Raw genomic sequence first — 27,076 nt, forward strand, 5'->3', positions numbered from 1 at the left:
CTGCAGTCAGGGCTCCCGGTGCCTGATAATTACGGATATCGTCAGATCTGCCAAGAGGCAGATTTAAGCAATGAGCAGGGAGGGGGCGGGCGGGGGAGGCAGGCGGATTACGAAACGTGCCACCCACCTCCCATTGGCACTATCAGTTTCATACGCTCTATAAAGACAGTCAAGGGCTCCCAGCCTCCCCTGAGATCAAGAGGAGACAGTGATTATGAAAATAATAACAGTTTTAAAAATTACCTAAATGTTCTAAGGGAGCTTTGAGCTCTTGCTTCTGACGGTGTTCAACACTCGCAAGCAGGAAGGCAAAAAACAAAAACAAACTGGGAGACCACAGTAGCCTCAGTCTGAAAGGCCACTCCAGGGCTACTTAAGCCAAACACCCTCTGTGAGTTTCAGCGGTTAAGCAAGTCCCTCTTCTGGGTGGCATTCCAAAGGCACCTCCTTCACATGTGCAAAAACAAGAAACCGGCACAAAGATGGTACAGCAGATTTCTGTGTGAGAGACTGTTTCTGGGGGGAAAAGAGAAAAAAGAAGGGCGAGGAAAGCTTTGCTTTTTTTTTTAAAACAAAACCTGCCTATAGACACTGGTGTGCAATGCCAAGTTTGTTAAAGTACAAGTGTAATTTACTTTTATATAAACATAACTTCACAGAGCTATCAGTAGGTTCCATTTCAGTAACAACAAACAAACAAAAAGAAGCTGCAAAAAATAATTAAAAAACATATGGTGCAAACCCCGGCTGTGTTTATTTTATGACAGTTAACATTATTTACAGTATGATCTGGTCAGAATTAATACTCAAAGGGTTATACACAAAATATGCCCAATTTTTCTTCTTGACCATGCATGCCAGCAGTTCTGTCAACCCACCTAAATGAATTTGTCTGGAGAACTCTTGGATTCCCCCGAAGAAGTCAATTATATTTTTAACGTGTTATTTTATTCAAAAGCCTTGAGTAATACCACCTATAAGCTGCCAACAGTAATACAGGAGGCTCACCCCCTCTCTCTTTTTAAATAAGAGGAAAGTTTGTCAAAAATGCACTTTAAACCCTGCCATTAGCTGCAACAGATTCTTTAATTGTTCACTTCACTACCTCAGTTGGTAATATATATTAATAAGTTTAAAACATTCTGGTTTATTTTCTTCTGTAAGAACACAGCTACTACATTCTACACTGCACATTCATTATCCATATATCCTGTTGGGAAAAACTAATGTAAACAGCTTCTCCTTGCTATTGGAACGGCTTTTGGAGGTGCTGACTACAGGATGTGCCCAATGGGACGTCACGACAGGACTTTTTCCCTTTACATGTTTAATTGAGAGGGTATATAATAGCCAAGAGACACAGAAACAGAAAAAGCAAGAATTAAGAATAATTCTTGCAACGGAAATCTTAAATTTTCCCCAGCCCTTTTAATGAAAAGATTCTAGTATTTTATTCCCACTGAAGCCTTATATTAATATAAATACCAATATTTATGGGACCAGGTGGTGTTTAGTAATTTGAGCTGCAAGAGATAATGACTGCCTTGCTTCCTGGGCACCCCGACACAAGGCGCCCCTCCTCCAGAGCGGGTGCAGCCCACAACCTATCTTTCCAGTGCCACCAGGCACGGGAAACGGCTTCTTGCAGTGGTGCTGCAAGAGCCCGCTAGCACCAGCCCAAGAGAGCTGACTGTTAAAGGTTTAGGAATTTTTTAAAGCTGGTTGTCAAACATAGACATTATTAAAAATGAAACTGTATAAACTTACAATTAAAGAATTGATATTAAAAATAAAGGTAGTAGATACTCAAAACTCATCACTTCACCTACATTTTACTATTACCTGTGCTCTTGAGATCATTTACTTCTCTTTACGTTTTTTGTATGGTGGAAATACTATATAATAATGTGCTACTACATATCTCTTCCCAACCCTGTGTTCAGTGACTTGTGCTGAGAGGCTGCAATCAGCCACTGTGGGCTATTTTCACCATAGAAATCAGCAAACAAGGCAATTCGGGTCTTTTTTTAATTTAGAGAGCTGTTGTAATGCATTTACCAACATACCACGAGCTTCTCCTGAATAATGGATGACTGTCTAGTTTCAAAACTTAGACTTCATATGAAAACACACATTTGTTTAAACTTTATAATCCCATCTGTACCCATTTGAGAAAGAGAAAGAGAAGAGAAAGAGATAATTTTGCTATGACAGATTTTTAAAAATAACTATAAATTTTATTTGGATCACTTATTTTTATGAAGTCTTGTAAAATATAACATGGAGCATGATTTCCGGATATGAAAAACATTAGATATGACAAATGAAATATACGGTTTGAGCCTTGGACAGGAAACACCCTGCACAGCCTCTAGAAACAAATACAAAGATTAAGTCGCAGACACACACGTTTTTAAAAAAATTTTTTAAATGCCTGGATTATTCTGTGTTTATAATAAATTAGTAAATGAGATTCTAGCCACTGCAACTCTTTTTGTGTATTTTTTAAAAAATCTATCAATTGATCTATGATATAAATACATGTAAGGACTAAAGCATAGAAGACTGAAATAATTCTGAATCAAAGCCAATGAAAAAAAGACAGCTTATAGGTGTTAAGATTTAAGAAAAATTGAGAGATAAATTACTTTTGCTTAAACATGTAGCAATAGCTGTTAAGATGAAAATCAGGATGAATCAAATACTCATATTCTTGAAACTAAATCTGGCTAGGAATAAAAATCTCCCTATTTGTATTACATGGTACATCCACAATCTCATTTTTTCAATCTCTGGTTTATAAACTTAAAACAAACATTACATTTTTCAACACTGCTGCTATTTGTAAATCATCTACTAAAAGGAAATATATTGAAACTAAATAGCAAGCCATTCAGAAATTTTACAAATGTCAACAAGATAAAGAAAGGCAGGATAAATATTACTAGAATTAAAATGAATGTTTTATAGGTCTTCCTACAGCAGCTAGCAAAACTTTATAGAAGTGAATTTTATTAGAGAGAAACACAGTTGAAAAATCAAATTTTAAGACAGCCGCTCTTATGAGTAACATAGGACATTTCAATGTAATGTTAAAAAATATGTCTGACTTCTAAAATTTGCTTTTAAAGACATCTAAATCTACATTAACATTGTGATCATTAAATAAATCAATAACTATGTGCTTTTAAAAATAGCCTCATACTAAATGAATAATTATTATTTAAAGATAAACATTACATAATGTAAAGAACTCTAGACATGATATCAGAATATCTAAATTTGAGTGCTTCGTTTTGAATGCTGTGAAGTTTTTTCACTATTACCAACTCTAAGTTTTAGTTTGATAACATAAAACAAAATTAATAAATCTTGCTTTATCTACTCAATAGACTCCATGCTAAATGAATCAGTACAAGTGAAATCCCTTCGTAAGCTTCAAGTGCTATGAACCCCAAGAGCCAATGAACAGGTTCTTGTTACTCTATTTATCATGTTGGTGGCTGGCAGGGCCATCCACTCTGAGTTAGGAGAAAAATATTTCTTCCTTGATCTAAGATTGTGGAAGTCTTCCTGTTTTAGCTTCACAGTAATTGAGATGACCATGAATAAAAGAATCACACAATAGTAGGAATGGAACATCTAACTATGCAACCTAATTCTATATGATTTGTACCTCAGGTTGCAAGACCACGTTGCTTTAACTGTTAAAACAAACAAACAAACAAACATGAGAAGATCATTTTTAAAAATCTGCCTGTCTCTTTCTTCCTTTTGTTATTTTCCCTTCCCTTATCCTCTCTTTTTTAACTGACTATAATATAAAATTGGGATATATTTTGTCATTTATTATATATAAGTTTACGTACCCTAGTCTTAAATTAAATGATAAATTTCATACTTTTCTTCCCGAAGAAAATCACGCACTAAGGTTGCTTTTTCTCCAAGTCCCTCTCTTTAATTTCTTTTGTAGGTAAATCACATGCCCTTAACAAAAAACCCAAACAACAGCAACACAAAAGGTTCTCCATCCACGTATAAGAAGAACAGAGAAACCATGGCCAAACTAATTTTCTACTCATTTAACAGGAAGAAGCCTTTAATACATTTTCATAAATAATCTAGACATGATTTCTACAAAAAACATTTACAATATGGAGGAGTTAAACCCCAGATTATGAACGGAATGATTTAAAAAGCAGCAAAACTTTTATACTCTGGCTCTGAAACCTGGAGCATAAAACGCTTTACAAAGGGATACTGATATTACCAAATTTTTAACTTTTATCAAAGTTGACATACTTCTAAATATAAAAAAATAATCTCAGAGAAATACCTGTAAAACTAAATTCTCAAAAATCCTAAGCAGATGTTGAACTCTGAGAAAGGAAACTAGGAAATCCAAACTTTGAAACATTTTGCTTATAGCGAAGTTGTCCATGTGCTTTTAAAAGATGAGATGAAACACTTCTTGTCACTTAATCATCTTCACAAGGATTAGGGTCAAGGGGGCACTGGGACGAGGCCATGAATTTTAAAGCAACGGATAAAAAAAAGTAAGAATTTCAAAGATGCAGTCTCATTTCATATTAATGTTCCTGCACAGAGGAGTAGGAATTGTCTAAGAAGTTGCACAGATGTTCTATGCTCACTGCAAACATAATTAAGGTCCAAAATCTCACCAGTTCTTGAGATTCCCATATACCCAACCTTGAAGCCTGGAATCAATCTACAAGCACCTTCTCTCTCCTTCACCTACCGACTTCAGTTAGCAGTGGTTTCATCTAATACTGCTGTTTACTCTCTCTGCCACTACCCTAATGCCAGGGTTATTTCTACTTGAACTACAGCAACAGTTTCTAACTAGAGAGTCTGGCTCAGGGCTCCCCCTCCTCAGTTCCACATAGATACCACTATCAAATGAAGCTTCCTAAGGCACTAGGAGTCTGGTGATCAATGATTGCAGTACTGGCCCCCCAGTTGTTCAGGCTTCCTTGTACACATGTCCTGAAATAATCGTAATCACCCCCTACTCTGGCCCTGGGTTTTGCATATGTGACTTGCTGTGGCCAATGGGATTCTAAAAAATATGAAGCCAGCAGATATTTAGAAGTGCTTGCGCATGTGGACTTGCCCTCTCCCGCTGCTCTTCAGAACCCTGCAACTACCTGCGTGTGAATAAGACAAGGCTAAGTGGCTCAATGATGAGCTATACTACACCCAGTAACCACCTCCCTCTCCCAACAGACAGCCAGTCCCAACCCAACAGCCAGATGTGTAAATTAGGCCATCTGACACCAACCAACCCACAGCCGCCTCCATGCTGTCAAAGTACCAGTTCACTGCAGAACATTCCAGTTGACCCACCGACTTGTGAACAACAATAAAATAGTGGTTGTTTTAAACTACCAAGTTTGGGGTGGTGTGTCACACAACAGTGGATAACTAATATAATCATTACTTACTTAACAAGAATCGACTTCCAATGACATAAAACGCTTTAACTTGCCAATCAATACCCTTGGTACTCTGGTTCCATTCCACATTTCCAAAGCTCCCCCAATGTTCCTCTCCAGGATTCCATACTTCATTCCTACTGATCTTGTTAAGGGCATGTAACATTGTGTGAAAGTACAAAATGTGGATGAAATTCTATAAAGGCCATCTAAAATACCCAACGTGAACTTGTTGTGAAGTTTGGCAATTTCTTTTCTGCAGAAAGTCTTAAAAGAAAATCACTAATAAGCTGAGGTATATGAATTTTTATTACATCTAAATCAGTGTTTTTGGCCTCATAATTTAAAACTCATGAAAACACAGACTTTTGTTTTTGTGTTCCTCTCTTTTCATAATCATGAATTGCAGAACCTATTTGACATGGAGAAAAAAGCATTCCCCTCTTTCTCTCAGAGTCTTGTTTTTAAGCTCTGTCCACAGAAACGATAACATTAATAAAGCTCTCTATTTTTATTCCATAAATACTTCACAGCATTCTAACTCAAGCTAATATTCTAGTTCAAATGAAAAGAGATGAATTTTCACATTTTTATTCTTTCCCCCAAAGATTTATTTGGGAATGAAATAAGAGAAAAATTTGGAAACATTTTCTAAAGCAAATTTTGGGTTTCGTTCTAAACTAAATTTTTATTAACAAAAACAGTTTTTAATCTGTTTATATTACCTATCTGTTTTACACACTGGCCTGCATGTTCCTCAAGGTTAGTTCAGCTTTATAGGGAGAACTCCCTCTTTTTAATATATTATTTTTATCAAAACTAAATATTTCAAGTATGACACTTAACATATTAGCATCTCCCAATCTCACTATGCTGCTCACAAACACTAACTACAAAGCGAAAATTATATGGCATCTTGCAGAGCTCATTCTAAGCAGAAAAATACTCCTGAAACATGTTTAGAGGTTCTAGACTTAACATAATTACTTAGGTTTTTCAACTACATATTCCAGATAAGGGAAGATGTATATACCATTCACACATTTGTTCTGTAGGAAAATATGCTTTAATTCTGTGAATGCTATTTCCAAAAGAATACATAGGCAATGACTAAAAGGACTAGCTTTTCAATATATTCTATGAAAGTCTGATGTTATTCAACGTGTAAGTACATTCGGTCTCCTTCCATCCCACTCAGAACACTGTAGAAGTATTATTTGCAAAACTTTAGAAAGTGTTCTTATATTTAACATCTGCATAGTACTCTTTCACAAGTACTGCTGTAAATAAGTGAGTAAGAACAAAAGAACCATGATCTTCCAAGCCCTCCTCAGCATTCAGATAATATTTCCTAAGTGAAACTGATTAAAAGATCTATATCTCAAAAAAATGAAAGAAAGAACACCATAGAAAAATAACACCTTCCTGTGTCACCACATAACACTGGCATTTAAATTCTACCATCTTGACTTTCTGTTAATATAAAATAACACGTGACAGAGAAGGTAAACATCTTTTACGAAGAAACCCAATCCAACGTTTTTAACAAAAGCCAAACCTTGACTAAAATAAATGGCAACCAGACTCTTAGCAAGACATATTTGACCTGTGGCATAGCATAGGCAAATCTAAAAAGTTTGTGAAATCTAACTTTTCAGACACTTCTCAGGTCTGGGAAAGCACAACTTATACCCAGGATGCTGTTTGGACCTTCAAAGCAATCTGCTCAAGTGAATAAATCATACATGAAAACCCTATACACCATAGCATTCTTAATAAAGTTCCTTTTTAAGAAGTATTCCCATTCCAAGGGTGTGCCCCTTTCAGGTCCCAGATACTTTTCCATATGGGAAATATAACACAGTAAAGCTTCCTTCCATTTGGTGCCTTGAAAAACATTTATGAAGAAGTTTCACTGAACATCTTTGATAATCTTGATACTCCAGACATCTCTTTGTCAAAGTTACCCTAAAATGTGAACCATGGAAATCATGATTTACAGTAATAGCCTGAATCTAGGTGTAAGGTGGAAAAGAGAGAAGAGAGAGGACAAAGCAGATGGTGTGGTCAGACGGACCCTCTTATTGTGCTTCCAAATCTGAGACTACTTTCCACAAGAAGAATCTACTGACACCAGACTACCACCCTCTTAATTTTATATATATATATATATATATATATATATATATATACATATATATATATATATATAAAACTTCTCAGTCAAATAAGCAATCAGGTGAACTAAAATTCTATGTACTATGTGAAGAAATCTAACTAACAAAGGGAATATAGACTAATTCCAAATTTGATGTTCTTTATTTTAATAGGCAACATACTTTAATATAAAACATCTACATTTTAATTGGCCCAGTTACTCCCTAAGTGGTGTTGGCAACAGTAATTCCACAAGAGATTTTCTTGTTCTAAGTGAGAGACTTCCTGGGTAGCTTTTGCAAAATGATCCTAATAGGGCTTAAAATGATCATATTTGGATTCTCACGAAAAGGGAATTTTAAAATAAGTTTTTATTAACTTGTCCGAGCATTTGTGTGTTAAGGAATTGGAAGGAAATGTATCTTTGCTGCTTAACTTCTGTGATCTAATAAATAGGTGAGTTTTCTATCATAGAGAGCAAAATTTCATTCATTCAAACTAAACTAAATGTTTTTAATTCAAAAAGTATGGGCCGAATTGAAAATTAATTTGGTTTAGTCAGTCATTTAATTGCAGAGTTTGAATTAACAGTACAAGCAAGATAGCTAGGGAATGTTTAAAATCCTTTAAAGCATTAACTTTTCAGGCAAGTTGGAAATATGTCCAAAAAGTCTATTTACATATAACTCATTATTGCACTGCTTACTGATCGTGCTTATATATTCGTTAGAAAATGTACACGAATGGCCTCTGCTTTCCTTTAGCTTAACTTGAGCCCCAATCTCCACTAAACTGAGAGCTGTAACAGAGGGTCATGGTGCCTTTTTACCACTTGAATACTGAAGCCACTCAAGTAAATGTCTGTTGAATGAATACATTTTCCTGAACCCTCAAAATAGAAAAACAGAACAAAATACACACAACATGAAGGAAACTTATCACCTAATGAAATGTTAAAAAAGGGATGATGAATCAAATCTGAAACAAAGACTGTATCCTAAGTAAATAGAACACATTAAATTATACATCTTAAGTTAGTAATAGTAAGTACTATTTAATTAATTTCCATTCTCCACCTCTAACTTGCCTATAAGTTTCTGGATTTACTTCCCCAAAGTTTTAGCCAGATGTCTCAATTCATTTTTCTTTATTAAAAATTAGTAGGCATAGTGAAGGAGATAATTTTACCCCTGTATCTGACTCTCCTACCATACAACTATTCAACATGTGTTTCTTTTGTAACTCAAAGACACAATCCAGAGTAACAAAAAATTAATCTGAAATTCTCAAACTAGCAGAAGAGGTTTACAGAAGCAAACTTTGCTCATAAAAATTTTGGTTCAGGAAAATACTAGAATTTTACATAAGGCGAATTCATGGCTGGAGAAAGATTTCTGTATAAGTACTGAAAATAATAAAATCATTATTTGAACACTATACACTTCAGACTTTTTATTAAACCAGCTGACCTACTCATTAAGTCGAAATGCTAACTCTTCTCACACCACATATGAAAACATGCATATTATGATCAGGTATAATGCATGAGTATACGGGTCTCCATAAAATTAAAACAGAGAGAAGCATCTACTCCCGACAAACACCAAGAATTACCTAAAACTCTGATTTAAAGTAAATCAAGTATTTCTCAAATTTTTAAAATAATTTTTGTAGGCGGATTTTCGAAAGCCTTATTGGAGAGCGTCTGTCTGTATCAGACACAAGTGTAATTGACTACAAAAATCCATAAGCAAAGAAAGCTTAATGACCTTGCTTAATTAAAATGTGAAACTTCAGCCTCTTAAATTCCATGTATATGATTTTACAGGAGGCTTCAGTAAGTCACTCTCTTGACAAGAGCATTCAGATTGCAGAGAAGGCTGCAAAGGTGTTAATGACATTTACCCGCCTAATAAGAACTGTTCACACTTCATGGTTTTTCCTTGTTATTGCTCAGGACAGACACTAGCACCTCATTGAAAGATCAGTGCTGCAAGGGAAAAAAGTCCCCTGGAGACACCTCAGACTTGAGGAAAAGCACTAAATCAGGTGATGCTACACAGATGACATGTTTGATTCTCAGGGGTTCTTACTCACCCTATGACCATGGATTTGAGGCAGTTAACACACAGCCAATCAAAACCCTCCCCCACTCCCAGAAGACAGGGCCATCCTCCTCTGCAGCAGGCAGAGTGAAGGGTAGGGAGAAAAAGAAACTTCTTTCAGGTGCCCTAGATCTAACAGGATCCAAATGTCTTGTACTGCTCTCTGTTAATCTCCATCAATGTGTGGCTGAATGAATAAAACACTAACCTTTTCACCTAAGAAACCACAATTTGAATCCAATGTAAAGACACCGGAGGATCAATGGACAGAGGCACTCATATTTTAAAGCAATAAAGCACTGCAAAAAGGGAAAGGGGAAAAAAAGAGTTTTTTGCCGTGGATTTGGCCACAGATTCAACCCGGTTTCCCTGGCTCAGCTATTATGAATTGGATCTCTGATTCAGAATTGAAAAGCTCCCAGCACTGCCCCTATGGATCTCAAAATCTGGCACGAGCCCATGGCTACTGCAAGCAGACATTCCCTCACATGTCAATATGTGGAAAAGTGACTCCTGCCGGTGATGGAATGATGGCTGACTCAATGGAATATACTCAGCATGAACTCTCAATTCTGGCAGAGATGACAGGACACAGAGACAAAGAGCTCTTAATTACTCTTTCAAGGGGAATTTAAGTGTGTTTTGTTGTTAATTTAAAATTTCTAAACCTGTGTGCTGTACTTTTAAAAGAAGCAAATGAATGAACCAATTTAAGGTGCATCCCCAGCTACCTAATTCTGTGTCTTATCAACACACCGTAAAATAAACAGGCTTAATATTGACAGATACTCTAGAGGCAAAAACCTATGGTATAGATACTCTATGGTTTAAATGTCAGTTTCTCTGAAGCATGGCCTAACCTGGCCTGACCATAAGCCAATATTTTCAGTAGTCTGTGTTCCAAACATTCTCCTATTTATTCCACTAAGGAATCTGGGGGAAAAAAAATGCCCGTTGTAGACAAGTATTCCTTCAGAATCGCATCCCAGAGAGGATGCAGTGTGCACCAGAGTCTTCGAATTACCACATTTACTCAACTGCTATTTTTAAAACCAAAAAGAAAAAAAAATCCACAGCAGGAAAAACATATTAAAATAAAAATAGAAAATACAGTAACCACATTACTCATACTAACTAGAAAGCTGCCTCTGACACTATTATTATGGCTTTGCTAAAGAGAGAAAATTACATGAGAACAAGGAAACCTCTCCTTACAGACAGGACCTTCAGTTCTCAAAGTCTCTAAAAAATGCTTTCCTGGGGGCTAGAGGTGAGAAATACACAGTAAACTGCAGATGAGCTCTGGAGAGTAAATGCGTATCAACCAATATCTCCTTCTCTTAATTTGGGGTCTGATGTACTATGGTCTGTTGTGACCATGCGAGGCGTTGCACTGTTAACGCAAAACTACACTGTCCAGCCGACCCTCCAAGTCTCTCGTCCCAAGTTTACCTTGACTGAGAGAGAGACAGAGAAAGAAAGAAAGAGAGGGGATACAGAGGTCACTCAGTTGCCACCAACAAATGAAAATACTTCCTCGATAGCAACAGGACCTCAATGGTGAACTTCTAAAAATAACTGTTTATGAAGTTACTAGCCAGTAATCCACCTTTTTAAGTTTAAGTTGTTCAGCAGCAAATGTCAGGTCTGCGAACCAACAGAATCACTAGTCCCTCCCCTTAGAAACGGATGGTGACGTAAACATCATGTGAATGAATAACAGCTTCTGATCAACAGGCCCAGACTGGCCTAACCACACTCACCAACACCTCAGCTCAAAGCTGCTCACCCAACCGAAATGCAACGCTCTCCCTTAAACTTGTTCACAACTCTCCCCAACGTTAGCACTCTTCCTAAACGGAAAAAGGTTTGTTCCATCCCTTCTGCTAAGTAACAGTATCTCTCTTCTTCCTGAAGAATCTCCTCTTTCAACAGGTCTTCCTAGAGTAATTCAATTTGGCAGTGGTCACTTTAATTCTACTAGCAAATGCATTGGCCCGCGTTCTATTTTCCAGTTGCTGCTGGCATTACTTCCATAGCTGTCATGCATGAATCAAAAAAGTGTATCTTTATTTATGTTTGTCCCATCTGCACAGATTTAGCAAAAGCTTCTAGAAACCTGCACAGATCCTCATCTGACTTTCTGCTTTTCACAGCCCTTCGTGATTTCACATATGAGTATTTGAAATGTAGGTCACTCCAAAGAAACAGATGGTAGGCTAGGGTTGGGTCTTGAGAGCCTTCCCATGATTTTTGCTATAGTCATGATAGAGCTCATTCCCTGAGCAAGCCCCTCTCATTCTCCACTTGCCCCTTCTGTCAAATTGGGGGAAACATTATAAAAGGACACAGTAGCTCAAATAAAATATATGGACACGTAGAAGAATCACAAAGCTTTGTTGCTTTAGGAACTTAAGGGTTTTGGTGAGTGGGAAACTGGGAAATCGCTCAGCTTAAGGAATTAACATTTACTGAGCAATACTATGAATTTAACAAATTACTTCTCTTTATCCTCAAAACCCTATTATGTAGGTATCATCAGGAAAATAAGGCTCATAGAAATTATTTACTTTTTGCAAGGCTAGAGAGCTAACCGGTGGTAGAATTGCGGTCTAGACCCAAAGCTCAGGAACTTTCGACTTTAGATTCAACAAGGAGCATAAAAGAGTGTTGCTCTGGAGATCATATGGTTTAATCAATGCCATCACAGAGAACATCCATTTCAAATAAATCTGAACTGGTTCTTACCAATGGCAAATGGCCAGTGAGCTCTGGGCTCATTTCTACTCCTTCTGGGCAATACAAAAACCCTCCCTCCATCTCCCACAGACATAAATCCTATTCCAGTAGTCACTGAATTCCATGCTAGAATTTGGTGAGCTATGTATTTCTACTTTGCAAGGGTAAAAGGAGGAATATTTTTATTTTAGCTCTGAGCACAAAACATCAAGCTATGTCCTTGGATATAAGGTGTTTATTTTCATTGCTGTTCAAATAGTTAGAGCTTTGGCAAGGGATTCAAAAATTCCTGTATTCCATTTCCAGCTCTGACCCTGCCTGAGGCCTTCAGCTACGATAACTTTAAAACCAGGGATAATAGTCTCTGAAACTCTCTCTCTAATAGGGAGGTTAGGAGGATTGCTGGGATACCATCTATACAATAGTCCAAGCGGTTGGGAAAACTGACACTGTAAATACAGTACACTGTCCTGAACCATCTGCTTTTGTATATCCCTGCCAAAGACAGGGGGATCTTGACCATTCACACCTGTGATCCTTCTTGCCTGCAAGATTCACATATTGTTGAAATGATACAAAGACCCCTTATACCATGGTGGTGATAATCCGATCTTTAGTTGGAGTCAAATAATCCCACTCTATGCCAGTGCTGTGGGTCATCTGTACGTTCTTATAGTTTTGAGCTTAATTCCCACGATTTGTTAACCGATGCTTCTTCCTTGTGAGTGAAGGCTTCCTGAGAGATCTCTTGTGTACTCAGTACATAGTAATTAATCAACAAAGTTGGTTATTTGGAGGACTACCTAAATGAATTTATACCTAGATCCATTTTTCTTTCTGCTCCAGAAATTTCCTCAAAATCTGTGAGGTCAGATAATAGCCATAAAAAAACGGTGCCTATTTTAAATAAGTTTCACTTTATGCAATGGGGTGAAAGCCCAGATACTCTAATCATTTAAATAAATTCATCAAGTACTCATTCATTCTGTGCCAGGTGCTTGGAAGGGTACTGAAAGAGTTGATGAAACAGAGAAATGCAATGGTAATAAAATGATAGTCATATATGGAGTAAGTCATTACTCATAAAAAAGCACACATGCATACTCACTCACATACCACGTAGTAATGGTTAATTTCAAGAAGAGTGCTGTGGGCTACTTATTGCACTAAGGACTTTATACATATCATTTGAATAGCCTTTATGACGAAGACACTTAGGTTCAAATACGTTAAATGACCTATCTTAGGTGATAGAGCTATCAAAAGGTAAAACCAAGATTTATACCCACGTCTGTTCCACTCCAAAATCCAAAATCTTTGTCATGATACTCTCCCATCTCTTATTTGTAAAATCAAGCATGTACTATGTACATATGCACATGCAAGTTTGTGTATATGTATGTATATGCATAGGTATGTATGTATTATTTATTTACTATTGAATAGTAGCTACCTTTTTACCAGACTGGCTGGTAAGACACTGTGTTCTAAGAGGCATGGTGAAATATAAAACATCCAGGATTTAAGGCTGCTTTATGCACACAGTTCTAAAATGACCAGGTTGGCAACAGTCTCGAGCAGCCTATATCATTATCATGTTAATAGTTAGCATTTACTGGATACTTAGCAAGTGGCACGACTAAATGCTTTATGTGCATCATCTTATTTTATCTTCACAATAAACCCATGAGGTAGTTAATATCCTTGCTTTACAGGTGATGGAGCCTAGCCTGAGGTGGATAAAGACATGAGTCTATTTCACACACTTAGTAAGAACTGCAGCCAGAACTTAGTAAGAGCCTGCCTTAACTACACTAATATTCTGCCCTAAGCTTTCCTGGTCTGTTTAAAAAGAAGGCAGAATGCTGGCTATTCTACCACACATGAGAGGGGCACTGACCTGCGGGCATCCTGCAGGGGCAGAGGCATAGCTCGGAGCGACTGTTCAGTGGGACTAGTGTCCTAGCTCCCTTCAATCCCATGGCCCTAATCAGACGTAAGCTCTCATTAGCGACATGTGGAAAAGTGACCCACCCTACTTTCAGGCCTGGTCCATGAAAACCTCCCACACCACCCCTCCACCCACCTTCTCTTGGGACTGCCACCGGGATGAGGAAGCTGAGGGCCCAGAGAAGGGCAGAGCCATAAAACGGCAGAGGCTCTAAACTACTACTCCTCAAATCCCCTCTGGGAGGAAAGTGTTCACCACCCAGGAACGTCGGCTGGTCTTGCTGAGAAGGAGAAAGAAATTCCTATTGTGCTAGGCCACTAGTATTTCAGGGTTTACTTACTAAAACGACTAACATTTATCCCATTAACTAATCGCTAAAATGTGCTTCCTATCTTTTCCTAAGCATCGGACATCTGCAGAGAAACTTGTTTGGCCCCTGATACTGCCCTGCTGTTAACTGGTCGGACCTAGCTCTATGCACAGATGTAAGTGAAAAGTACCAACTTGAGTTGGAGTTTACAACTTCATGACTTCATCCACGTTATTTCATCTTTTTGCCATTCAAAAGCAAGAGAGATATAAAGGATTATCTCAACTTTAGAGATGAAGAAACCATGGGTAAGAATGGCACATTTTTCCATATTCACATAAATAATCAGTGGCAGTACTGAGACTTTAGCCCGTTCTTCTTACTCAACAGCCCTTTACTATCCAACTTGATATCCTTTTATGGACCCAGAAAAGAGCTACTTCATCTCTGCTCCACTCCCTGCACATGATATAGTTGAAATCTTATTAATTAGGTATAAAACCTTTGCTTTTTTACACTCAATTACAAAAGGCATGTATCCCTGAAAAGGTAAGTCAAAGATGAGCATTTATAATGAAGCATAATTAAGTATTAGATCTAGAGGAAAAGTCTGCGTCGTGGAAATCAGAGAACAAAGGGAACCTGAAACAAGGTGGAGTATCAGGAAATACGCAAGAAAAGGAATACAAAAGAGGAACCAATTTCACCTAATTTTGCCACTAAGCACTTCTCAGGTCTTCTCTGTTCCCCAAACCACACCACTTTGAGGCCACAAGACTCTCACATATCACATTCTGGAAATACAGCTTGGCAGTCTTAAAAAAACAAAGCCAGAAACCACCCAAACACTGCCCACTGAGTCAGAGACCCACGCTGGAATCAGATTTCAAAATTTCCTCCCTCCAATATTTAGTAAGCACTATTACATGCCAGGCTGGGTGCTGGGAGGTGGGTTACAGTGACAAACAAGAGGTTAAGTGGTTCTTACCCTCAGGAAGCTTATAGTGCACCCACTGTGCCAATTTGCAGCCTCTGTGATCATGGAAAAGTCACTTGACCTCTCTGAGCTTCAACAACTACAAATGTTAATTCACTGGCAATCTCTACAAGAGGTTGGTATAAGAAAGAGGATTGAAAGAGCGAAACATATGTGAACTTGTTCCGCAAAAGGCTGTTTAAATCCAAGTGTTTGCTTAATATTGATGTTTCCTACCACATGGATACCACAAAACACTTATTCTACACAGACCACTAGCTAGGGGGTGTGTGTGGGAGCTTCTGCTTCTCTTTTTACTGCCCTCAATGGCCCAGCTGCTATTACAGCCTTTGGTCCCCAGGACACCTGAAGAAAGACTAAGGGCCCTCGGACCAACTGAAGTCATTAGATATTCCATGGGTTCCACGGTGAAATGTCAAGCTACATCAAGTGAAGCAGGTTTCTTTACCCATTCATTTAACAAGTACTTATTGAGTACCCTGCCTCTGTGGCATTCCCAAGTGAGGAAGCCAGGAAAAAAACATTTTAACAGTTGACTTGATTGATTTTAAATTGTATTGGAGCTTGAGGGATACAGGTTCCTGAGATAGAGCCACATGAGAAAAGACCTACATGGGCTAAGCTGGACTGAAAAGGTCTCTGTGAAAAAGTGGGTGGACACCTAAAGGACAAGGCATTGCCCAGGCAGAGAGACGAGTAGGAGAGTCCAGGTAGAAGAATCCACACATGCAAGCACCCGAAGTTGAAGAAGAGTTGAGTGTGTTCAGGAATGGAAGACTTCTGATGAGCTTCACAGGAAGAGGCTACAAAGCGGGCAAGGTTGGTGGAAGATACTTATCTATTCTCAGAAACCAACTTCTCAGAGCCTTTATTATGCTAATGTCATCACCAGGCTCTAAGGAAAGGATCCAGAGTGTAGGTCCTCCTAATGCTCAGGTCGGATCTCCGGAAGACAAATGCACCCAGGATACCCTGGGAAATGTTCTTCTAGAGTGTTGATTGTTCTATTAGTTCTGATTGTTTCAAGACACAGGTGACTTGAAATGTGCATCACTGCTCGTCCTCTCACCAGGCTGCTGACACCTCAGCTAATTATTCAGAGTGTCTGAAACGGTTCCCTGAATTCTGGCAGGACTCATTTGCAAAGGAAGAGATTTCCACAGATGGACTGGCGTATGAACCCAGGCAAGTCAGTTACACGTTCAAACTGCAAAGAGACTGTGTGAACGCTTGATTTTTAGATGATTAAATTCAACAATGATAATCACCCATATTCCTATATCCTAGGCCAAAGACAAGGAAAATGGGGAAAGAACAGGACGCTGCTTTTATTCACTGTCAATAAACGTACTGTGAGATGTAGACTTGAAATACGAACAACTCTTCAGCAGCAGAAAAAAATATCTCATGTTCCGTTACAGTTTGCTTTTTAGGATCAAACTGTCTATTTCCTCCTTTTTTCTGTTTTGTGAGAAAATGCCTAAAATTTACTTCACTTTGCTGGTACTTTCTGAATGAACGCTTTAATTGGTACACAGGAGAATACTGGGTTCTTCACCTTTAAGATACTACCTGGATTCTTAAGTCACTGTAGTCCAAATCTTGCTCTGCATTTTACAGCCAGCTGGTTAGCTTATGAATCACACAGATAATCATATAAGTGAAAAGCAATTTTTATAGAAACAGTACAGGACCCTTGGAAAATATTGCTAGCCTCAAATAAATCTGTGCCACCACAATCATCTCCCTTTCTCTTTTAATAACCTCTTCAAACATGCCTGCAAAGGATAGGTTTGAACGGCCAGCTCTTCTTTCCCCCCAAATCCAAAAACTCAAAATCAGATCAGACACTGCTATTCTTCCACATTCAAAACTATTTCTGAAACCAGAAGTGGCTGTGTTTATACATCAGGGATGTAGGTTTGGGCCCAGAGAGAGTTAAATTAATATCCTGGCTTCACCAGTTCAACTTACCGTACATCTTCATTTGCCCAGTAACACAATCTATAGCCAACTGCTAACCAAGTCAATATGTGGTAAGACTAACAGCCACCCTAACTTGCCTTGATAATTATTCTCTTCTAACTGACATAATATTCAATATACTGTTGTTGAGAGCAATAATGCTAAAATTGATGCCTTGAGGGCTACAAGACAATTGAGTTTTAGCCAGATAAAATAACTTGTACACTAATCGTGCACTATAGGGTTCCACAACCTTTGGATGCACATTTTATAGTCTGCCTGCTCAAAAATGTTACATATAATTATATTCAAAGTCATCTGAGCATACCTTATCGTTAGCATATATAATTTTAAAAGTACTGGCCAATAATCAAATAACACTGCTTTCGAGGAAAAAAAGGTTATTTCTATAGTCTAGCTCTTGCTTATTTTTTTTTTAATGAAATGAGCATTCTCTCACTACATAAATAACAGTATTGTGTCCTTCAACCTCTTGCTTTTTTCCTAAACCAAGAATTGTTTTCACAAGAAACAAGTAGATGATAAATGCTGAATGACAAAAAGCATCTTTTAAATAAAATCCATATGACATCAGTACTACCAATAAAACAAGACAGAAATGAAACCTAGTGTTCCTCGAATATAAAAATCATCTATGATTTTCTCAAAATGTCAATTTCAGACCCTGAGTGGAGAAAACAGATTATATTAAATTTGAGACTTTCTCAAAATCTCTATGACATTAATGAAAATTAATAATAATTTTTGCAATTAAGTAATTAAGTATCATAATAAATAACAGTGTTCCTTATTAGGCAGTATTTCACCCCAAAATAAGAGACTATAAATATTAGTTTGTGGTTTTGTTGAATTTTCCTCTGAAATTTAATTTCTCTTGTAATTTTGTATCTTTAAATCCTAGGCCCTCATACAAAACTAAATATGGAATACATTTTCTATTCCTGTCTTACAGTTATGTGCAAATGCTGAGAAAAAAATTAACACCTAAGTAACAATTTCAAGTAAAACAGAACAGGCACCATTCAAGGCAGAACATTAGGACTACAGCACAGAACAACGAGCAGGTTCTGTATTTACTGCCATCAAAATGCTACGGGACACTGGGTTGTTACGATGGCAATTAATCACAGCCATGCTCGTATCTCTGTGTTTCAACAGTAAGAGACCATGTGTATGGTCCAGCTATCTCAGGCAAAAACAGACACGTTGAACTGAAATACAGCATTGGTGACAGAACGAAGCATCACATTGGAGGCAGTAAAGATGTGATGAGGTCGGGGCATATACTACCCTACACTTTATAAAGGAAGGAGTGCTTAGCCAAGCTGACAGTGCCATTCCGAAATCTGCAAGACGTTTGTTCCTTTCTGCAGGGTAGAACCCATCCCAAATGCACATTAATAATCATGTGTGGAAACAACTGTAGAAAGACATGGCTCTGTGTGTGTCTCCAGATTAGCCTAAGTGGGGATTGTGGAACTGGTTCCATGCTTTGTTCTTCCTGGCCCCTTCCTCATGGACCCTGCACCGCCTCAGGACCCCCTGACCACCCAGGACTTAACTTTCCACTCACCCCCACTGAAATGTCCCCAACCTGAGGCAAATGAGAGAATGCTTGTGAAAGTCTTGTATAAACTGAAAACGTAATATATAATTATTCCTATTATCAGCACCATCTCATCTTCTGAGGGCCAAATGCCCTGTGCCTTCCAAGTTGACGTCTCACTACGAAATGATTCTACGCTAACTAAAGCAGTCACGGGAGCAGGCGGGTGATCCTGCCTTCCCTCTTTCTCTACTTCCACTCAGCATCCCTCGTCCGCTCGCCCTGGCTAACACCTGGTGGTACCACACAGGAGAATGACAGGAGCGTGTGTGTTCACGCCAGGTTAAAGCCAGGGCGGGACTCGAGGCCCCCTCCCCCACTCATCACATACCAAGCTGGCAGCCTCACACACAACACAGGGCGGTCCGGGGAATCAACAAGGCTGGCAGAGCCAAAACCAATTTTTTTTTTTTTTGAATGGGTCAATTCTCCTGGTATTATCCCCCATAAGAAATTTCAAAAACATCACTTCAGATTCTACCTTCTCCAACTGTGATCTCCTTTGGCAGGAGGGAGTATTTCTTCATCGTCCAGTGTAGTCTTTTTGGATCCTGGGGTCTCCCAACATGCTGCTTTCAACATTTACCCTTCAAGGGTCGTGGGAAGACAGATGGCCATAAAAACATTTCAGAGGCAAAGTACACAATGCAAAACGACTCATGACATAACGGCAAAAAATGATGGAAAAGGCGAGGAGGCTGGGGGCATGGGGAGTGGAGGCTGCAGGCCCTTCGGAAAAGTCTCAAGACTCTTACCAGACCGGAAGCGCCCCTGACACACAGAAGGGGCTCAAGCTGGAGGAACAGGTGCTGTGAAGGCCAAATCTACAACCACGTTTGCATGTTTTGGAGTGTGAGGGTTTACTGATTACAAAAGCAGGGAGTTTACAGAGTTGTTCCTTTGACTTGGATGAAGAAGCAATAAATGGTTAGGGTACAGAGAAGAGACAACCAAGAAAATACCAAACCTACCAAGTAAGCGTGAGAACGAGCCCTAGGAAACCCAGATGAAGAGCAATTTCAGATTTTCGCACACCCATCACCCACCTCCACCCCCTCCCTTTTAGTAGGGCTTCGAGAAGGCCTGTTGGGGAAGCCAGGAGGCCCGCGTTGTAGAGAGAGGGAGCTGAATTCAAAAGAATGCAAACAGAGCAACCCTAGGCAACAGGCCGCTACTTCCTTTCTAACGTTCACCACTGAGGCCGGACACCGGCCCACTGGCACACACAGCTCCTTTCTTCCAATTCCCTGAGCAGCCCGCCAAAAGGACCACGTAAACCAGAATGGGGCGTGCAGGCCTGGGCCTGTGAGGGGCAGGAAGGAGGGCAGGTTTGCCGAGGGCTCCTACCCCAGCTCTTCTCCAGCTGGCCCCCGACACCGGCTTGACGTCCTCCCCCTACCTGCAGGATGTACCCCCGGACGTAGTCACGCAGGGTCCAGCCCAGGCCGTGCAGGATGTGCAGCACCTCCTCCTGCTTCAGGACGCTGAAGAGACGGTCCAGCAGGATCTTGAGCCGCACAGGCACCGCCTGCGTCCCGTAGAGCATCAGACTGCTGATGTCAAACACCACGTTGGACTGCACGATCTCCACTTGCGTGGGGTGGTAGAGGTGCTGCGTGCTGAGCTTATCCAAGGCTGCGGTGGTCCCGCCAGAGGTCCAGGGGCAGGTGGGAATAAAGAGATAAAAAGGAGAGGGCAGAGACAAAGAAAGGAGAAACGAGTTACTGGGAGTTACAGGGGGCTCCATGTCTATAGCTGGATCATAATCACAGATGTCTAAGCGGGACTGTGCAATGTAAACAGTGCTCTTCCTACCTCCTCCCGGTTTTGTTTGTTTGTTTTTTGGATTCCGTGTGTTTATAAATTGCAGACGACAGCAAATACAAAATACATTTGGCTTTCAGGAAGAGAGCCACTGAGGAGATTTCTAAATGACTGTGGCTGGCACTAAAAACCTGACTAATTAATTTGCTAATTGAACTATGGCTCAACCCAAGTTACCACGGTATTCCCCTCCCCGCACCAAAAGAAGGAACACGCACACAACTGCCAACTCGGCCACAAGAGCGGGCTCAACCAACATCGTTTTTCTGAATAAGATTCACCCCCTATGATACCTGGATGGTTTGAAGAGGAAAAGAAAGGTGTTCTTTACACTTACAGGGGAAAAAGGACTAACTCAGAGGGAATAAGGAAAGCTGACCTCTGGGTGGGGGGACTAGTCATTCATCTCAAAGCTGAATTAGCTAAGGGGAATTATCCCAAGACTTAATTCTCCAAAATTCCCTTCTTGCTGTTTACCTGTTAGTTCAGTGTTCTCTAAAAGTTATTCAGGAGAAACAGACAAGAAAAGGAATTCAAGTCATAATTAGGTATTTTATTAACAGCTCTGACAAGGGCTCAGTATGAGATGAAACTGGAAAAAAAAATGACTACAATCAAAGTACGAGAATTTCTGTGTATTTCAGCTGCGTCATTTCAGCGCAGAAAACTGAGGATGACCGTTCTCAGAGTAAATATTTTTAGTGGAACTAATATTTCAACAATTAGGCTTTTTTCTCCTCAAATCTAAGAAATCACATCTCTTCTCCCTAGCTCTGAAAGCCAAGATAAGGCCATACATTCTCATCCCCATCCTTATCTGAGTTACCGGGAACCCTACTGCAGATAATGTAACATTTATCCTCAGTTTCTCTGAAGTGACCCATTAAGATAGCGCTGTCTCACCTACAGGGCTCAAAGAGATGCTGAAAAGATGAACGAATGAGAGGTGCTTTGAACTCCCGAAGAGAACACAAAAGCATTATTAGATCAACTATCAGAATTACACACATGACCTTCTGAAGATTAAAAGAGATAAACACGTGAGCCTGAAAGATGGTCATCTCATGAGTCAGGCAAATGGGTATCAGACAACAACCGCCAGGCTCAAATCCTAACTCTACCTGCCAGCACCCAAGGTTTCTGCAAGCTCGAAACCATTCTTAGTACCTTCTCCCCCAACGGCACCGGCTACCGCTCGTGTACACTCTGAGCAGTTCCTCTTTTAATGTACCGGTATTTCTGCATATTAATGTGGGTATTTAAAAGTGCGCATGCACACACACTCACTTTTTAGTATTTCAAGTGTATTTTTTTAGGGCTCCTCCTCCACTCTCATTTCCTCCTGACTTGTGGTCACTGGAGAGTTCATGTACTCTTGATAAATTGCCTTCTTACATCCACAGTGTAGAGGCCCTTATCATTTACCCGCTGGCTTCATTCAACACATTTACTCCCAGGAATACTTTGTCAAAGATTTCAGGTTTCCTCATACTTCATTTCTTGCAGCTGATTTGTCTGATCTTTCCTATTCTAGTGGTTAAGTCAACTTTGAATAAATAGCTTTAAAAATTAATTTAACGTTTGGGAAAGATAAGGGATTCACAAGCCCAGGGATTGAAGTCTTCTCTCACTCCACAGGGCATTTAGACAGCAAAAATGCAGGAAAGAGGTATTATTATCCCTGTTTTTCTTCAAGTACAGCTTAACTACTCAGCCTTCTGATGAGTCGCTGCTCTGCTTACAGAAATCCAGCGCCCAGGTCGAGGGAAATCTCCTCTTCCCTTTATCAACCTTCCTGGCCCATATCAAGCACTTCTTCACAAAATATACTGCTGTGACCACAACAAATATGAAACTGGGAGGGATGAGTAGAGGCGAAATAAAATGACGCCAAACCTGATTTTTGTCCATGTGTTCGGCACCTTGTATCTATGGATTAAGTATATGCAGGTGTGTGCACCAGTGTGTTCTAAGGCCAGGCGGAAAGCTGTCACCCCTCTCCCTCTCACTCCTTAAAAAGGGCTGGAAGTTTTAGAAGATGAAGAGGACTAAACTGTTGAGGGCACAGAAACAAAGAGAACTTGTTCAGAGAATTGAAAGAGCACAGGTGGACAGGTAAAAACAAAAGTATTCCCCTATATATGCTTGTGAGACCGTCAGAGAGTGAGAGTATTAAAAGGACATTACTGATTCTTTAGCATGCCACATGTCAAGAAGTAGGAATACACATAAATAAATAGGCCACATAAATACACAGTGGAGGTCAACAACTTTTTCTGTAAAGGTCCAGACTGTAAATATTTTAGGTTTATGGGCCATGCCCTGTGTTTCACAGCTACTCTCCTCTGCTACTATAGAGGGAAACAGAGCAGACTTAAACTAATGGGCATGTCTATGTTCCAATAAAACTTTATTTACACAAATAGGTATCTGGCTACATTTTGGGCTCTGATATGGAACATGAAAGGGCGGACCAAATAGTCAAAGAAAGTCAATAGTTGATAAGGAAAAAGCCCCACGGGTGTGATTTAAGCAGCAGTTACCTAGGAGATGAGCCATAGAGGAAGTCTTTAAAAATTAAAGACTGCTCAGCTTGCAGATGTCAACTGCAAATTTCAGCATAAACATATCATCAAAGATTATGCTCGGTCAAATTTCTTGAAGGAATCAAAATTTTCTGCTTTATAACTGCTGGATTGTACTGCGTCACCAAGTTGACAACAGCTTTGGGAGGGGATGTCTCCTTGGTCGGCAAAGGGTTAAGTAACAATTTTTAAACTGTCATAATAACAGTAAACTGAGAACTGGACTTCTGCCTAATGTCATGCTCTTCCTATGTCTGACTGTGGGAGATTCGAGTCTGGATCTCAGGCAGGTTAGGAATATGAGTTGGGCCAATGGGAACAAAGGAAATGTAGGGCAAGAACTTGTTCAGCAGGATGGAGTGGGAAAATGATGGTCATCTACCTTTATGAGCTATGGACCTAACCATCTGCTAAAATTGTCCTATATCAATGGTATTGCCAAAATTCCATTTTCAAATTAAATCTTAGCCAGAAATTGGGTATAAAAATACATGAAAGTGAAGCTACTCTTAATAAAGCTCGAGTGAGCATGAATTTGACAACTTCCCACCATGCGTTACTCTCTTCTTCCCTTCCTCCTGTTTAAGCATCTCAGTGGGACCCCTAGAGTTCCCAGAAGCACAGTTTGAAAAGCACTTGTCTATACAATAATATGATATCAATTGTTTCACCTGCTGTGCCTCCCCTTCATTCTTGGAACAGAAACTGGATTTCCCTTCAGGGAACCCCTCTTCTCCTACACTCAGTACCATTTATTTCATAGAACAGAATATTCCTGAAGCCAGGCCTGGAAAACCAGTACCTCCCAGTTCCTTGGCCAAAACAACCAGTTTAAGAATGGGCAAGTGGGGCTTCCCTGGTGGTGCAGTGGTTAAGAATCCGCCTACCAATGCAGGGGACGTGGGTTCGAGCCCTGGTCCAGGAAGATCCCACATGCCACGGAGCAGCTAGGCCCGTGTGCCACAACTACTGAGCCTGCGCTCTAGAGCCCACGAGCCACAACTCCTGAGCCCGAGTGCCACAATTACTGAAGCCCGCGTGCCTAGAGCCTGTTCTCCACAACAGGAGAGGCCATTGCAGTGAGAAGCCCGCGCACCGCAACGAAGAGTAGCCCCTGCTCACCGCAACTGGAGAAAGCCCGCACGCAGCAACGAAGACCCAAGGCAGCCAAAAATAAATAAATAAGTAAATTTATTACAAAAAAAAAGAATGGGCAAGTGACCTAAGTCTGAAGAGTGATATTGAATCCAGGCTTTCAGTTAGAAATACTAGGGAGTTCTTCCCTCTTCTTGAAATTTGTAGCTGGCAAATATGCTTGGGAATGAGAATCACACGGAGGACAGTTGAGCCACAGGATGGTCTGAGAAAGACCAAGGACTGACAATATTGTTTGATCCAGAAGATACAGATATGGCAGTGCCTGAGGGTGGGACCCTCCCAGAAATTTCAGTTACACGAGCCAACAAAAGCTCTCTCTCCCTTTCTCTCTTTCTATGTCTGCTTGAAGTAGGATTCCGTAATTTGTATCTAAAAGAGCCTTAACTAAGACAACTACCTTTTTGGGGTATCCTTCCAGCTAGATAACATGTATTTCAAAGGAGCTGTCAGTGGTTCAACAACGTATGTTAGTTCCAGGCCAAATGCAATTCACAATTTTTCTAGTGACTGGAATGAGGGTATCCTGAACAATTTCATATCTCATACAAATTTGCAAAGGGTGATGGATGCCATCAACAACATTAATAAATAAAAATAATTGTTGTATGGGGAAGGGGAATAAAGGAAATGACCATTTAAGCACTAACTAAATATTAGGCATCATCCTAAAGGGTTACAATAATCTCGTTTAATCCTTTAAAAAAAATTAAAACACAAGGTATTACTATTACTGCCTATTTGGAGATCACAGGTTCCATGAGGGTCAGTAACTGGCCTAAGGTCACTTAGTTATTTCTCCCAAGAAATTCTGTTTCTACCACACGTTCAGATAAACAGTCAGTAAACAACTCTGGAAATGTGCAAGTCTTCATCATGTTGGAAGTCCCTAACTCCCAACAATCTGGGCTTCCTGCCCATCACTCTGCTGAAGCAAGCATTTCAAAGGTCACCAACACCTGCCTTACTACAAAATCCAATCGCTTCTCCCTTCATTCTTCTCCATGATCTCGCCATAGCAGCTGACCTTATTGAACACCATTCCTCCTAAAATGCTCTTCTCCTTCATTCACGCATACGTGCATCTATTCACTGGCACTTAACAACTTATCACCAAGGCAGGTGCTGCATGCAGATGCAAAAGTCATCTTTGCTGTAAAAGAGATGTGATAAAGTACTGTAGGACAAAGAAGAGAGGGCCACTCTGCCGGGAAGGCATACTCTTGTAAGACATCAGCAAGCGAGAAAGGAGGAGGACAGTCCAGGTAGACGGAGCTAAGGCAGGGGTTCTCAAACATTATGTGTCTCAAAATCAGATGAAGGGCTTGTTAAAACACAGGTCAGATGGCTGGGCCACCTTCCTCTGGAGTTTCTGATTCACTGGGTCAGGGGTGGGGGCCAAGAATTGGCATTTCTAACAAGTCTCCACAAGACACTGATGCTGCTGGCCAGGGACCATACTTTGAGAACCACTGCACTAATGAGGTGTGTGTAAGAGAAATGAATATCCAAAGAATGTGTCAGGCTTGCAGCAAAAGAGTTGAAGATAAATACAGAAAAGTCAGATGGGCAGTCTGTAAGAAACCTTAACACGGCAGGCCAAAACCTGTGGAAAGGTTATAATATAATTTTATTTCTGGTTAATAGGATATAGAAAATATTAAACATTTTATAAGGTGAAAATGACTTATAATTTTAGATGTAAAACTCTGACGAGAGTCCAGAAGTTTATTTAAAGCAATAGGTGTCAGCTGGGGACACATGGCCACAGAGCCACAACCCCTAAGGAAGAAGGGTTGAGAGGGAGATGGTCATAGTTCGGGTGAAAAATTACCACAGGTGATGCTGACATACACGCCTACAATACATGCCACTGAAAACCACAGAGATGAGTTAGAGGGCAGGATGACTCAGAGTTAAGTGAACAGGGTAAGAAATGTTTGCAGTACTCCACTGGGAGACGCCCTGACTCAGTGGACTTCAAATGATGATCTGCTTAAACCTGGGGTATGCACCGGCCTTTCAGAGATACGCAGACATGGGGACTCAATTTCCAGATCCTGTAATCCCATATTTACTCTTTCCTAAAACTGATCCCCCTGAGAACAGGCCCGCCTGTTCATGCAGATTATCCATCCCCAATTCTCCTGTGAAAACTATACCCTTCTTTCCTTTACCAAATAAAGGCATACTCTGACTTGACTT

At 39.8% G+C, this 27,076-nt stretch overlaps 1 protein-coding gene across 23 annotated transcripts in view; it reads right to left on the minus strand.

Annotated features, from left to right (window-relative positions):
• Positions 1 to 27,076, minus strand: part of BNC2 (basonuclin zinc finger protein 2) — a 430,833-nt gene that overhangs the window by 109,452 nt on the left and 294,305 nt on the right. For 22 of the 23 annotated variants that reach the window (XM_082468017.1, XM_082468006.1, XM_082467999.1 and 19 more), the window contains one exon: positions 20,707 to 20,942. In XM_082468017.1, coding sequence (XP_082324143.1) covers positions 20,707 to 20,942 — 236 coding nt within the window. Of the gene's footprint in view, positions 1 to 19,788; positions 19,892 to 20,706; positions 20,943 to 27,076 lie in introns of those variants that run through there. The other variant, XM_082468013.1, reaches the window with a different exon arrangement.

The sequence above is a fragment of the Balaenoptera physalus genome, assembly GCF_965194825.1.
Source record: "Balaenoptera physalus genome assembly, chromosome: 7".
Taxonomy (NCBI): Eukaryota; Metazoa; Chordata; class Mammalia; order Artiodactyla; family Balaenopteridae; genus Balaenoptera; species Balaenoptera physalus.